We start from the raw sequence: 11,073 nt of genomic DNA on the forward strand, positions 1-11,073 counted from the left end.
CCGTCGCCGAGGCGGCCGCCGCTGCGGCGGCAGCGGCGGCGGCGGCCAAGGCGGCTGCCGCCTCTGCAACGACGGCGGCGGTGACGGCGGCGTCGGCGACGGCGCTGCTGCAGCAGATCGGCCCGGTGTTCAACCCCCTGGCGAACCCGCGGGTTTCGATGCTGGTGGTGTTTCCGGGGATCACCTCCGCGGTGTACGGCGGGGAGGCCAAGGTGCTGTCAGATTTCAGCGCCATCGTCGCGTCAACGGCGGCGCTGACGGGGCCTGATTGGGTGCAGGCGGCGCTGGTCAACTCGACCCCTGCCACGATCAACGCAACGGTGGGCTTCTTGACGTGCAGAGCCCGCAGCCTGCTGCTTTTGCTGTAGCCGGGAGTGTTGTTGCAGAGCAAGATGAATTCTCCCAGGGGAGAACAACTGGTTGTGGAGGGGGGCACCGGGATGACCCCTGGTTATTCACCACTGTTGTTTTATGATGTCGTCCCTGTTTCAAACCTGGCTGCAGCTGTGGTTCCCCTCGGACTACGCAACCACTCCCTCCGCCTTTGAGGGGCTGTCCGCCATGAGCTACTTCCTGTTCATGCTAAACAAGCTGCCCGGGGTGGCCTTCAGCAAGGACGGCGTGGCAGGCTTTGACGTCAGGGGCGTTCAGGTGCGCGCGCCGCGACGGGCCACAGCTGTTCGTGTGCCAGGGAGCATGTGCAAACCGTTAGGCTGCCTGCGGATGCGGATGCGGATTTCAGGGGGTGTTCCTTGCTCATGAAGGACTGCTTGCCAGTCTGAAGCTGCTGCAAACCGCACGCCTCATCTCCTGTCGTGGATTGCAATAGCAATTGCCAACCCTGAGGCCAATGCCTACTTACTGCTTTGCAATCTCACTTGGCCCACCCTTGCCAGGTGCTGCAGCTCAACGTAACCGCAACCAACGGCGTCACCTCCAGTGGCTTCACTTCAACTGCAGGCGCCACCGGCGGCGACCCCGCAGCAACCAGCGCCAGCGGGGGCGCCGCGGGCTCGGCCGGCCCCGCCGCAAGCCTGCAGGTGCTGGACGTCGACACCAGCGCCCTCGCCGTCGTGATCCCGTCAACCTCGGACGCCACAACCTCGGCGCCACAGATCGATCTGAAGGCGATTGTGGACACGCAGGCACCCGTTATAACGCTCAAGGGGGACGCCTACGTGTCTGTGCTGCAGCTAACCTCATATTCAGACCCCGGCGTCACGGTTTACGACAACATCGACGGCAACAATGTCAACCCACGCAAGCAGCTGAAGCTATGCAGCCGCCCAGACGGCGCCGAGGCGCTGCCGGCGCAGGATACACAGCCGCTCTCATGCAGCGCGACTGTGTACGCTTCTGTCAACACGACAGTGCCGCTGGACGGGTTGGTGTGGGTGTACAACTACACAGCGCGCGACACGGCGGGCAACAATGCGTTGCCGCTGCGGCGTATCGTGGAGATTGCGCCCAGGTGGGCGCTGGTTGCTGTGAAATTTGGAGTACAGGCCATTTGCGAGCGCGTCGCGCTTCCGAGGCATCTGTGCTATTACATGAATCGGTGTTACGCATGGCGGCAGGCATGAAAGCTGAGCTGTTTCCGTTGGCGCCTGCAGGCAGATATTGCCGCCCAACTCCTGATCCACCCCGCAGGTGCGCGTCACCGGAGCGCTGGTGCGCAGACCTGAGCGCCTGCTCGGTCCGCGGCGTCTGCAACGCGCTGCTCTCGTCCCTTCAGAGCTCTGGGCCCGCGTCGTCGTCGACCGGCGGCGGCACCGCCTCCTCCGCCTCGGCCGCCGCCGCGCGCGCCGCTGCCGCCTACACGCCGCCGGTCGACAAGACGGCGCCGAAGCTGCGCCTGCTGGGCAGCGGCGCGGCGGCCGTGACGCCCACGGGGGCGGCCATCATGGTGGACACTGTGACGTGGAACTCGAACTGGCAGGATCCAGGGGCGAGTGCGATGGACGCAGTGGACGGTGACGTCAGTAGCCGTGTGCAAAGCCTCGGTGTCGGTGAGTGCCTTTGCGGCTTGGGTCTCGGCTGGGCGTGCCAAGGCGGGGGCTTGGGAAATCACAGTGTGGGGCTGGCTGGTTCTGGTGGCTGCTGTGGTGGGTTGGGCGCTGCAGAGCTGCTTCCACCACCCAACCTGTCGCTTTGCGCCCCCTCACCCCACCCCCTCTTTGCTCCACACACCCGCTTGCGGTACACAGCCGGCGTCAAGACATCCGTCCCCACGGCCCCTGACAAGCAGTTTGGGTTTGTCATTGAGTACAACGTTGACGATCTGAGCGGCAACGCAGCTCCCACCGCACGCCGCCTGATCAAGGTCGTGTGCCCGACGCCGGAGCAATACTGCACCGACCCGGACACAAACGGCCCCACCTGCACCGTTGGAGGCGTATGCGGCCGCCCGGCCGCGCTCGCAACCTTCGCCACGACGGCCGCGCCCGCGGCCGGCGGCGGCGGCGCCGCGGCCGCGGCGGCCGCAAGAACGGCCAGCTCGGCTGCTGCTGCGGCCAAGGCGGCGACGCCCACGGCGCCCCAGATCTCGCTGCTGGGGCCGCCCAGCGTGCAGGTCCCGGCGGGGGCCGCGTTCGACCGCTGCGCCTCCGGCGCCGCGCTGGGCGCGCTCTGCGACCGCGGCGCGGCGGCGACCGACTCTATGGACGGCCCCCTCGACCGGACGATGACGGTCTGTGGCAGCCCGTGGCGCACGGCCAGCGGCGTCCGGTCGGTCCCCGTGCTGCTCGCGTGCGGCATCAACAGCAGCCAGCCTGGGGAGTACAAGATTGTATACTCCGCCACCAACAGCGCCGGCCTGAGCGCGAGCGTCAGCCGGCGCCTCGTCTTCGCGGCGAGCTGCCCCGCCGGCGAGGTGCTCTGCTCTGACAAGGTCACCTGCAGCCAGGGGGGCACCTGCCTGGGCCGCGGCGGCGCCGCGTCTGGCGGCGGCGACGGCGCAGCTGGGAACGCGTCCTCTGCTGCGGCCGGAGGGACGTCTGCATCAAAGGCCGCAGCCCTCGCAGCGGCGGCCGCCGCGGCGGCGCCGGCGGCCAACCAGCCGCCGACTCTGCAGCTCGTCACCACGAAGGACCTCGGGGCCATCGTCGCCGTGCGGCGCGCGTTTGGGAGCTACAGCCCGTGCGGCCCCGGGCAGGCGCCGACCGCAGACGCGCCGTGCGAGCTGGGCGCGACTGCATTTGACCCTGACGGCGGCGACACGAGCGCGGCGGGCGGCGGCGCGCTAAATATGACCGACTCGGTTGTGGTGTGCCCGCCTCCCTCGTGCTTGGCGGGAAGCTGCTCGCCGCAGGATCTGCGGCAGCACTACTTCACAGTCAAGGTGGGTTGGGTGGGCAAAATCAGAATGAGTAGCGTGTGCCCCATAATGCAGCCTTTGCTGCAGGATGCGGCTGCAGCCCCCTAGAATGATTCTCAACAGAACGCATGGGCCTCCGCAGCTTCAGCCTTGCTTGTGCTGCTTGCAAACACGCGGCCGCCACGCCCTCGCCTTCTTCCCTGTCATTCAAACTTCCAGGGCCTGGCGGGCTGCGCCTTTGATGCCATGGCAGCAGAGGGGACGCAGTTCCAGGTCACCTTCTACGTGTGGGACTCGGGCTCGCCGCCCCTGAACGCCAGCGTCACGCGCACCATCACGCTGTCAAAGGCGTGCCCCGCCTCGGCCGCGCCCTATCTGTGCACCGATCAGAGCGGCCAGTACTTTTGCTCAGGTGGGTTTCCTGTTCTGGCGCAGCGTTGCAACACCATCATCCAGGTGTGATGGCCGGGTGCGGGGGTGGCTGCTCCTCGTGTTGAGATGCCCAAGCAAACAGAATGCCAAAGCTGGCCTCAAACGCACTGTTGTGAGCCACAGCAAGCTTTGGCTTTTTGGCCCCCTCAGCATCAGCTACTTGCAGCAGCGGTCACCCAAGCAAGCGGACCATGCACATCTGACAATCAAGGCACCTTCTGCTGCAGCCACGCTGACCCTGATTATGCTTACGAACTCCCCCTTGTCTTGGGAACCAACGCAGGCACCCCTTGCGATCAAGCAGCGCGCCTGCTTCCGACAGCCAATCGGGCGCCAAGGATTGCGTTGCTCCCCAGCAACGCGACTGTCTACCTTCCATACGGCCAGCCCTCTCCCCTCTACCTTGGGGCCTGCCCCAACATCACGTCCAACGCGAGCTGCGGCGCAGTGGCTTGGGACGTGGATGCAAACGGAAACAGGACAACAGATCTTACAAAGGCGATTGCTGTGCAAGATGTCAGCGAGTGCAGCGGCGACACTCAGGTGTGGTTTTGGGGTTGGTTGCTAGGCCGGGCGGGGCGTTGATGAGCGACTGAAGTTTGACGCTGGTGCCAGCGGCGGCACTGGAGGCGAGTGCGTAGAGTTTACTGTGGGAGTTGTGTCGGCAAGCAATGTAAGAGTGCAGAAACCGGCTCACTTGGAGCATCACAGCCGGACGAGCGCCGCGTCAGTTTTCTCACATTCCCCCCGTCCCCCCTTACCCCTCCAAAACCCGAGCAGGGCTGCGTGGCCTGCGACGTGGACACGCTCTCTCGCGCCGGCGCGTGCCTGCCCGGCGCCTACAACCTCTCGTACACGGTCACAAACGCAAACGGCACGACCGCGACCGCCACCCGCCGGGTCGTGGTCTACCAGGCCGGCCGCGTGTCGGCAGACTTTGTTTTGGTCGACACCATGGAGACGTCAGCCGCGGCGGCCCTGGTGGCCGACCTCCGCAACCCAGCCAGCGCCGGCTACGCAATGGCCGTGACGACAATCAGGACACGACTGGGGGCGGCAGGCAGCGGCCTGGTTGACACGGACATCGAGATCACGGCCGCGAGTGCGGCGCAGACCGATCCCGGCTCGCAGGTCTCGCGGGTAACAGTCAGCGCGACCGCCCACGTGTACTACCCGCCAGAGGTTCACCGCGCCGCGCTCACATCCACGGCCGGCGCGCGGCGGCGGCTGCGGCAGCGCCGGCTGGGTGAGGTCGGCAACGCGGCGTCGGAGGCGCCGATCACGGTCGATGACGACGCTGCCGCGCGGCCGAGGGGCGTGGCGTTCCACGTGAGGTCCGTCCTCGAGGCACTCGAGGACCTGCACGCACCGCAGCGCGCGGCCTGCGGCGGCGGCCTCGAGGCGGGCGCTGGCGTCGGCGCCCCCTGCCCGGCGCCGCGGCGGCGGCTGCAGCAGGCGTCCGGCGGCCTGAGCTCGTCGCTGTCTTCTTTCGGCGCGGCGTTCCAGTCGAACCTCGGCGCGAGCGCGCCGGCGTCATCCAACGACGGGGCCGACGTCGACGTCGCCGCGGGCTACCTGGCCGCGATGGCCAGCAGCGTGGCGCTGCTGGAGGAGCGCGCGGCGCTGATAAACGCGAGCGTGGGCGCGGTGCAGGCGCAGGCGGAGCAGGCGTTTGGGGCGGATGCGGACCGCAAGGACGACACGCGGGACGCGCAGGTCACGACGCTGTACCAGGCAAGTGATGGGGCTTTGTGTGCCTAGGGCGCCGCGGGCGTTGGCGGAGCTTGGCAGGACCGGCTGCGGGGGGAGGGGGGATCGCTCGCGGTTCTGTCTTGATGGGATGCGGCAGCCTCGGGGTGCTGCAGGCAAGCGGCCTGCTGTCCACGCTGTCCAGGGACCACAAGCTTGCCACTGGCATGTTTCAGTAATTTGTTGCACCTCTCCATCAAATTCATCGGCTGCAAAGCCAGCTTCGTGCCGGCAGATGGCAGACACCACATGTCACACCCCGCCTTCCAGCATGCCAAAGGGTATTGCAAGCGCCCCCTCGCCCACGCCACCAACCCCACAGCCCTGACCCGCTCAAAACCCCCCTGCAACCCCCACACCACACCGCCCCCAGGCGCTCCTGACCGACTGGAACGCCCTCGTCTCCAGCATCGAGGCCCTCGCCGACCGCGCCGCCACCGGCTTTGACGCCCAGACCGCCGCATTCTCTGCCCTGTCCGGCGCGATGGGCGACACCATCACCTCCATGCGGGAGGCGGCCAGCTATGCGGAGCGGCTCGCCGAGGAGTACATCCAGCAGAACGCGATGCTGGACGCCGCGACCGGCGGCGCCGCCGCCGGCGGGGCGCTGGTCAGCTGCGCGAAGCCGTCAAAGTATCGCGTGGCGTTCAACATCACGGGCGCTGCTGTTAGCGCGAGCAACGGGACGGCGGCGGGGCGGCGGCGCTTGCAGGCGGCCAACGGCACCGGCGCCGGCGGCGCGGCGGTGGCGGCGTCCGATGGGGAGCTTATAGACTGGAATGGATACCGCCTGGCGACCCGCGGCCGGCAGGCGAATTGGGCAGTCGACGACGCGCTCGCGCCGGAGCGCCCGCGCCACGTCGGCGCCGCCGGCGCCAACCGGCTGGTCGGCGGCGTCTTCCTGCACACCACGCGCCGCCCGCCCGCGGCGCCCTGCGTCCGCGGGTCCGTCGCGGCGATGCTCGGGTTTGACTGCGCGGTGGCGGCCGCGAGCGGCGGGGTCACGTTCATGAGTAACGCGAGCGCGGCGGCGGCCCTTGCCGCCTGGCTCACGGCGCGGTCAAACGGGGTCAACCCTTACGGCATCGACCCCGCGTTCCTCAGATCGTCGTCGCTGTACCGCCCCGACCTCATCGGGCGCGAGGGGCTGTACTACAACACCTCGGACAGCTTCGAGGTCTCGGCCGCAACAAAGACGCCGTACGGCTTCTTCTACAAGCGGCTGGCCGGCTACGCGGACGGGTTCCCCATCCTGCTGCCCAATCGGATGGGGTCTGTGAGGGCGGGGGAGGCGGTGCAGTACCTGCTGGATGGCAACTATCTCGACGGGTGAGGGTTGCCAAGGTCGGGGCAAGTTCTTGGGGCAATCTCGAGACCATGCTTGAGTGGCATGGCCGGGGCAGGCCCGGCCCTTGTTGTTGCAGGGGTGTAGAGGGCGGCACCCGGCGCTACTTCGAGCGCCCTGGCCGCGAACAGCACCCCAGGCGCCCTCATCTGCTGTGTTTTCGAAGCAGTTTCTGCCTCTGCCACACGCATCTCTCAGCACCCCGCCCCGCCCCCCATCCCGTCCCAGTCGCACGCGTGCCCTGACGGCGGAGCTGCTGACCTACACCCCGAACCTGCGGGTCCTCGGCTATGCAAAGGCGACCTTCCAGTGGCAGGACGACGGCAGCATCCAGGGTGCGGCGTCAGCAAAGCGGCACGAGCGCTGCCGCACCGCAGTCTATCGTGCCAGCGCCAACGGCCCAGGCAACGCCTGCAGTGTACAGAATAGGGCGGGGCTTGCGCCGCTCTCCAGCCCCCGCATGAAGAGTCTTGCTCCTAGCCTTTGCATGAAAGCTGAACCGCGCTTCCGCTTTCACTTTTGTCGTTGCTCCTTGCGGCAGGCCGCGTGGACGTCCAGGGCCTGCCCGCGCTGCCGCTGCCGTCGGAGCACGGTGCCGGCCTGCTGGCGGGCCTGTTGCTGCCGCTCTGGGTCATGGCGGTGGCGTATGGCGCCTACGCGGTGTCGGAGGCGCGCTGGGTGCTGCGCCACTACGAGGGCGAGCGCGGCCCGATCGGGGTGGGTAGGGTAGAGGCCATTGCTGATAAGGTGCATTCGTCTTGCTGCCCTGGCATGATGACAGTGATTGGATTGAGCTTTGGTGGTGATGTGCCTTGATTGATTGCTGTCAGATGAGTGTGATCAAAACATTTGCATGCATGTGCACACATGCCGTGGGCATCTGCCTTGAAATATACACACACGTGCACAAGCAAGCACACGCGCGTGAATATTCACCCATTCACACATTCACGTACGCGCGCAACACACGTGCGCGCGCGCACACACACACACACACACATACACACACACACACAAACACAAACACATTCACTCACTCATGGTTGCACCCGTGATGCCCTACTCTGCAGGTGCTGCTGCGGTCCCCTGGCGCCCTGGCCGACGCGACCACTGCCCTCCTGATGGTCGGCGCCGCCCTCACCCTCACAGTCTACTCCACCGCCGGCGCCGCCGCCGTCAAGCCGCAGTCCTCTTACGACATTTACGACGGCGTCAACGTCGCCGCGGCGCGCCCCTTCCTGCTCAAAAAGGCCGACCCCAACGCCACCCAGGCCGCCGCGCTCGCCGCGCAGTTTGGCGCCGGCGCCGCGGCGTCCGCGGGCGACGCCGGGCGGTGGGCGCTGGAGGGCGGGGACGGGGGCGCGTACGGCGCGTGGGCGGCGCTGATGGCGGGGGTGCATGTGATGGCGCGGACCTGGGAGGTGTACGGCTTCCTGCAGGGCCTCGTGCTGGTCATGATGATTGTTAGGTAGGGCTCCTTCTTTGCAGTTGGTCAGTGGGTCAGCTGGGCGGTCCCTTGGATGGTCGGTTGATCCATTGTTTGTTTATTTGGTTGGTTGGTTGGTTGTTGTTGTCTGTCGAGCCCGTTGCGCGCGGCCACAGGGAGGCTTGAGGGCAAGCCAGCCAGAACCGCCTCAGGGCAGCTGCGGGGCTCTTTCTCAGCGGAGCGAAGCGGGTGTGCCCGCGTGGCAACCCCTCAGCCCCACACACCTTGGCAACAAATTATCACGGCATTGCTCCCTCTCGTCTCCATCGTTGCAAAAGCGCATTGCCCCGCCTCAACCCACCCCACTCCACCCAGGCTGGTGCGCGTGTGGGGCTTCCAGAGCCGCCTGGGCATCATCACCCGCACCCTGGCCAAGGCCGCCCCCCAGCTGGCCCACCTCCTCCTGGTCATGGCCGCCTGCATGGCCGTCTTCTCCGCCGTCCTCGTCATCGGCGCCGGCGGGCAGTCCTCGGCCGCGTCGACGGCCGGGGGCGCGTTCTACGACACCTTCCTGCTGCTCCTGGGCGGCGCCAACGTCGGCCGCGACCAGCTGCTGCCGCCCGGCGCGGCGGGGCCGCAGGTGCTGCTCGGCGGCCTCATCTTCTACTGCCGAGAGATGCTATTCATCTTCGTCCTCATGAACTTCTTCATGGCAGTTGTAGGAGACGTCTTCACGCGCATCAAGAAGGCCACCTGGGCGACGGCCAGGGGCGTGCCGGCCGACCTGAGGGTCGACGTGGCGCCCGAGCTGGGCGGCTGGCTGGCCGCGCGCGCCGCCGCGGCGCATGAGCGCCACCGACGCCGCCGCCGCCGCGGCGATGCCGCAGAGATCGGGGGAGGCGCGGCAGCCGAGGCGGAGCGCGAGGAGGGGATGGAGGTCGGCGGCGTGGGCGCGGCTGCGGCCGCGGAGGAGGCCGCTGCGGTGCTGCGCACGAGCGCCGCGCTGCTGGCGCGGCTGGAAGCGGCGTACCCGGGGATGTTCCACGGGCGCAGCCGGGGCTTTGGGGACACTGTTGACTGCATACGGCTGCACCTGGGCGGCGGCACCAGGCTGGTCAACCTTGGTACGCTGCAGCGGCTGCTGGCTGACATGAGCCTGGACGGCGGCGTCGCACCGCTCCTCGCGACCCTGCCCGCCGCCGCGCGCCACAAGGCGGCCGCTGCGGCGGCTGCAGATGGCGTGGCGTCCGCCGGCCGCGACGGCGGCGCGGCGGCGGCGGCTGCGGCGCCGGCGGTGGAGGCGGGCGCGGACCCGCGGGCGGTGGCGGCGGCGCTGGCGGTGGCGGAGCAGCTTGTGGCGGAGCTGGGGCAGCCCTGCACGGCGGACCAGCTGCGGCGCGGCGCGCTCGAGCTGGCGGCGACGACCATCGCGGCTGGTAACACCGGGGCGCAGGTGGGGCCTGTTCGGGCATTTGCACGGCTGCGTTTGATGCGTCGGGGGGGCGCTGCACAAGGGCCGCTTGGCCGAGGGGCGCGTGTGTGATTCACCTCGATTGGCGGCCGCTGCACCACCCCCGATGCTCCGATCCCTTGAACGTCCTGCATCTGGGTGAGCGCCAAACCTAGCTTGCTCATGTCCTGCTTTCTGCCCCAACAACTCGTGCGAGCAGGCCCCCATGAATGATGTGGAGAACGAGGAGCTGCTGCACCGCCAGATCTACGCGGCATTTGGCAGCGCCGCCGCCGCCATGACCCGCTGGTCTGAGGCGGTCGCGCGGTGGCAGGCCCGCGCGGCCAACGAGACCAACGGCTGGCTGGCCGCGAGCGCAGAGCGCCTGCGGGCGCGCGGGCTGGACGCGTCCTATGCGCCAGTGCCCGCGCCGGGGAGGGCAGCGGCGGCGGGGCCGGCGGTGGCCGGGGCAGGGGCAGGGGCGGGGCCGCGTGGCGTGCCGGGCGGCGCAGTGAAGAGCTCAGCGGCGCTGGAGGGTGCGGGGGGCAAGGCGCAGTGGCAGCCTCTTGCCAGCGGCAAGTGGGCCGAGCAGCGCGCACAGCGCGGGCCGCCGCGGCCGCTGGTGTCCGTCACGAGCAGCCGCTTTGGGGGCGCCCTCGCGTCTCCCGGCGGCGTGAGCATCCACGGCCTGAGGGGGGGCCCGGCGGCCGCCTGGGGCCCGGAGGGCGAGGGCGGCGGCAGGCCGGGCAGCGGCGCGAGCAGCCAGCCCGGCAGCCCGGCGCCGCGCTGGACCGGGGCCCGCAGCCTGCTGTGGGGCAGCGCGGCGGGCGGCAGCAGCGCACGCGTCGCGCCGCTCGCCACCAGCGCGGGCGGCAGCGGCAGCGCCAGCCCGAGCGCCAGCAGCAGCGCGGCCGGCAATGCGAGCGGGCGGGCCGCATCAATTACCGAGGGGGTTGCAAAAGAGGAGGCGGCAGAGGCGATCGACGAGGTCAAGACAATGGAGGAGGTGGATGTGAATGGACTGGAGGGCGTTGGGGAAGACAGCCAGGTGGTGGCTGCGGGCTCCGACGGCGGCGGCGCCCACTCATTGGATGCAGCCAGTGCAGATCGGTCCAGCGAGGCAGGGTGAGGCGGCGTGACAGTGCGTATGAGGGGCGGCAGCGGGTGCGCCCGCACAGTGACGCACTGGTGTGGACTGGGCGCAATCGTGGTTGGGGCTGGCATCAGCGAAGCTGCTGTTGTGAAACACTTGTTGGGAGATTTCTTGAATGCATTTTATCCAAATTACTTCCTCGCATGGAATTCTGAAGGGACGGCCTGAAACAGCGCGCAAGCAACCCTCCTTAGTAAATGCA

The 11,073-nt window shown here is 68.4% G+C and overlaps 1 protein-coding gene across 1 annotated transcript in view; it reads left to right on the forward strand.

The window, feature by feature from the left end:
- MNEG_0337 (hypothetical protein) overlaps window positions 1-10,847 on the forward strand; it is a gene marked incomplete at both ends in the record, with an annotated part of 23,712 nt that extends 12,865 nt beyond the window's left edge. The window contains 14 exons of the mRNA XM_014051187.1: window positions 12-320; window positions 505-651; window positions 897-1,471; window positions 1,651-2,009; window positions 2,208-3,340; window positions 3,536-3,728; window positions 4,032-4,291; window positions 4,529-5,464; window positions 5,871-6,826; window positions 7,071-7,177; window positions 7,384-7,559; window positions 7,913-8,310; window positions 8,644-9,721; window positions 9,939-10,847. Coding sequence (XP_013906641.1) covers window positions 12-320; window positions 505-651; window positions 897-1,471; window positions 1,651-2,009; window positions 2,208-3,340; window positions 3,536-3,728; window positions 4,032-4,291; window positions 4,529-5,464; window positions 5,871-6,826; window positions 7,071-7,177; window positions 7,384-7,559; window positions 7,913-8,310; window positions 8,644-9,721; window positions 9,939-10,847 — 7,536 coding nt within the window. The remainder of the gene's footprint in view (window positions 1-11; window positions 321-504; window positions 652-896; window positions 1,472-1,650; window positions 2,010-2,207; window positions 3,341-3,535; window positions 3,729-4,031; window positions 4,292-4,528; window positions 5,465-5,870; window positions 6,827-7,070; window positions 7,178-7,383; window positions 7,560-7,912; window positions 8,311-8,643; window positions 9,722-9,938) is intronic.
- Window positions 10,848-11,073: the final 226 nt, after the last annotated feature.

This window comes from Monoraphidium neglectum (assembly GCF_000611645.1).
Source record: "Monoraphidium neglectum strain SAG 48.87 unplaced genomic scaffold scaffold00025, whole genome shotgun sequence".
Lineage (NCBI taxonomy): Eukaryota > Viridiplantae > Chlorophyta > Chlorophyceae > Sphaeropleales > Selenastraceae > Monoraphidium > Monoraphidium neglectum.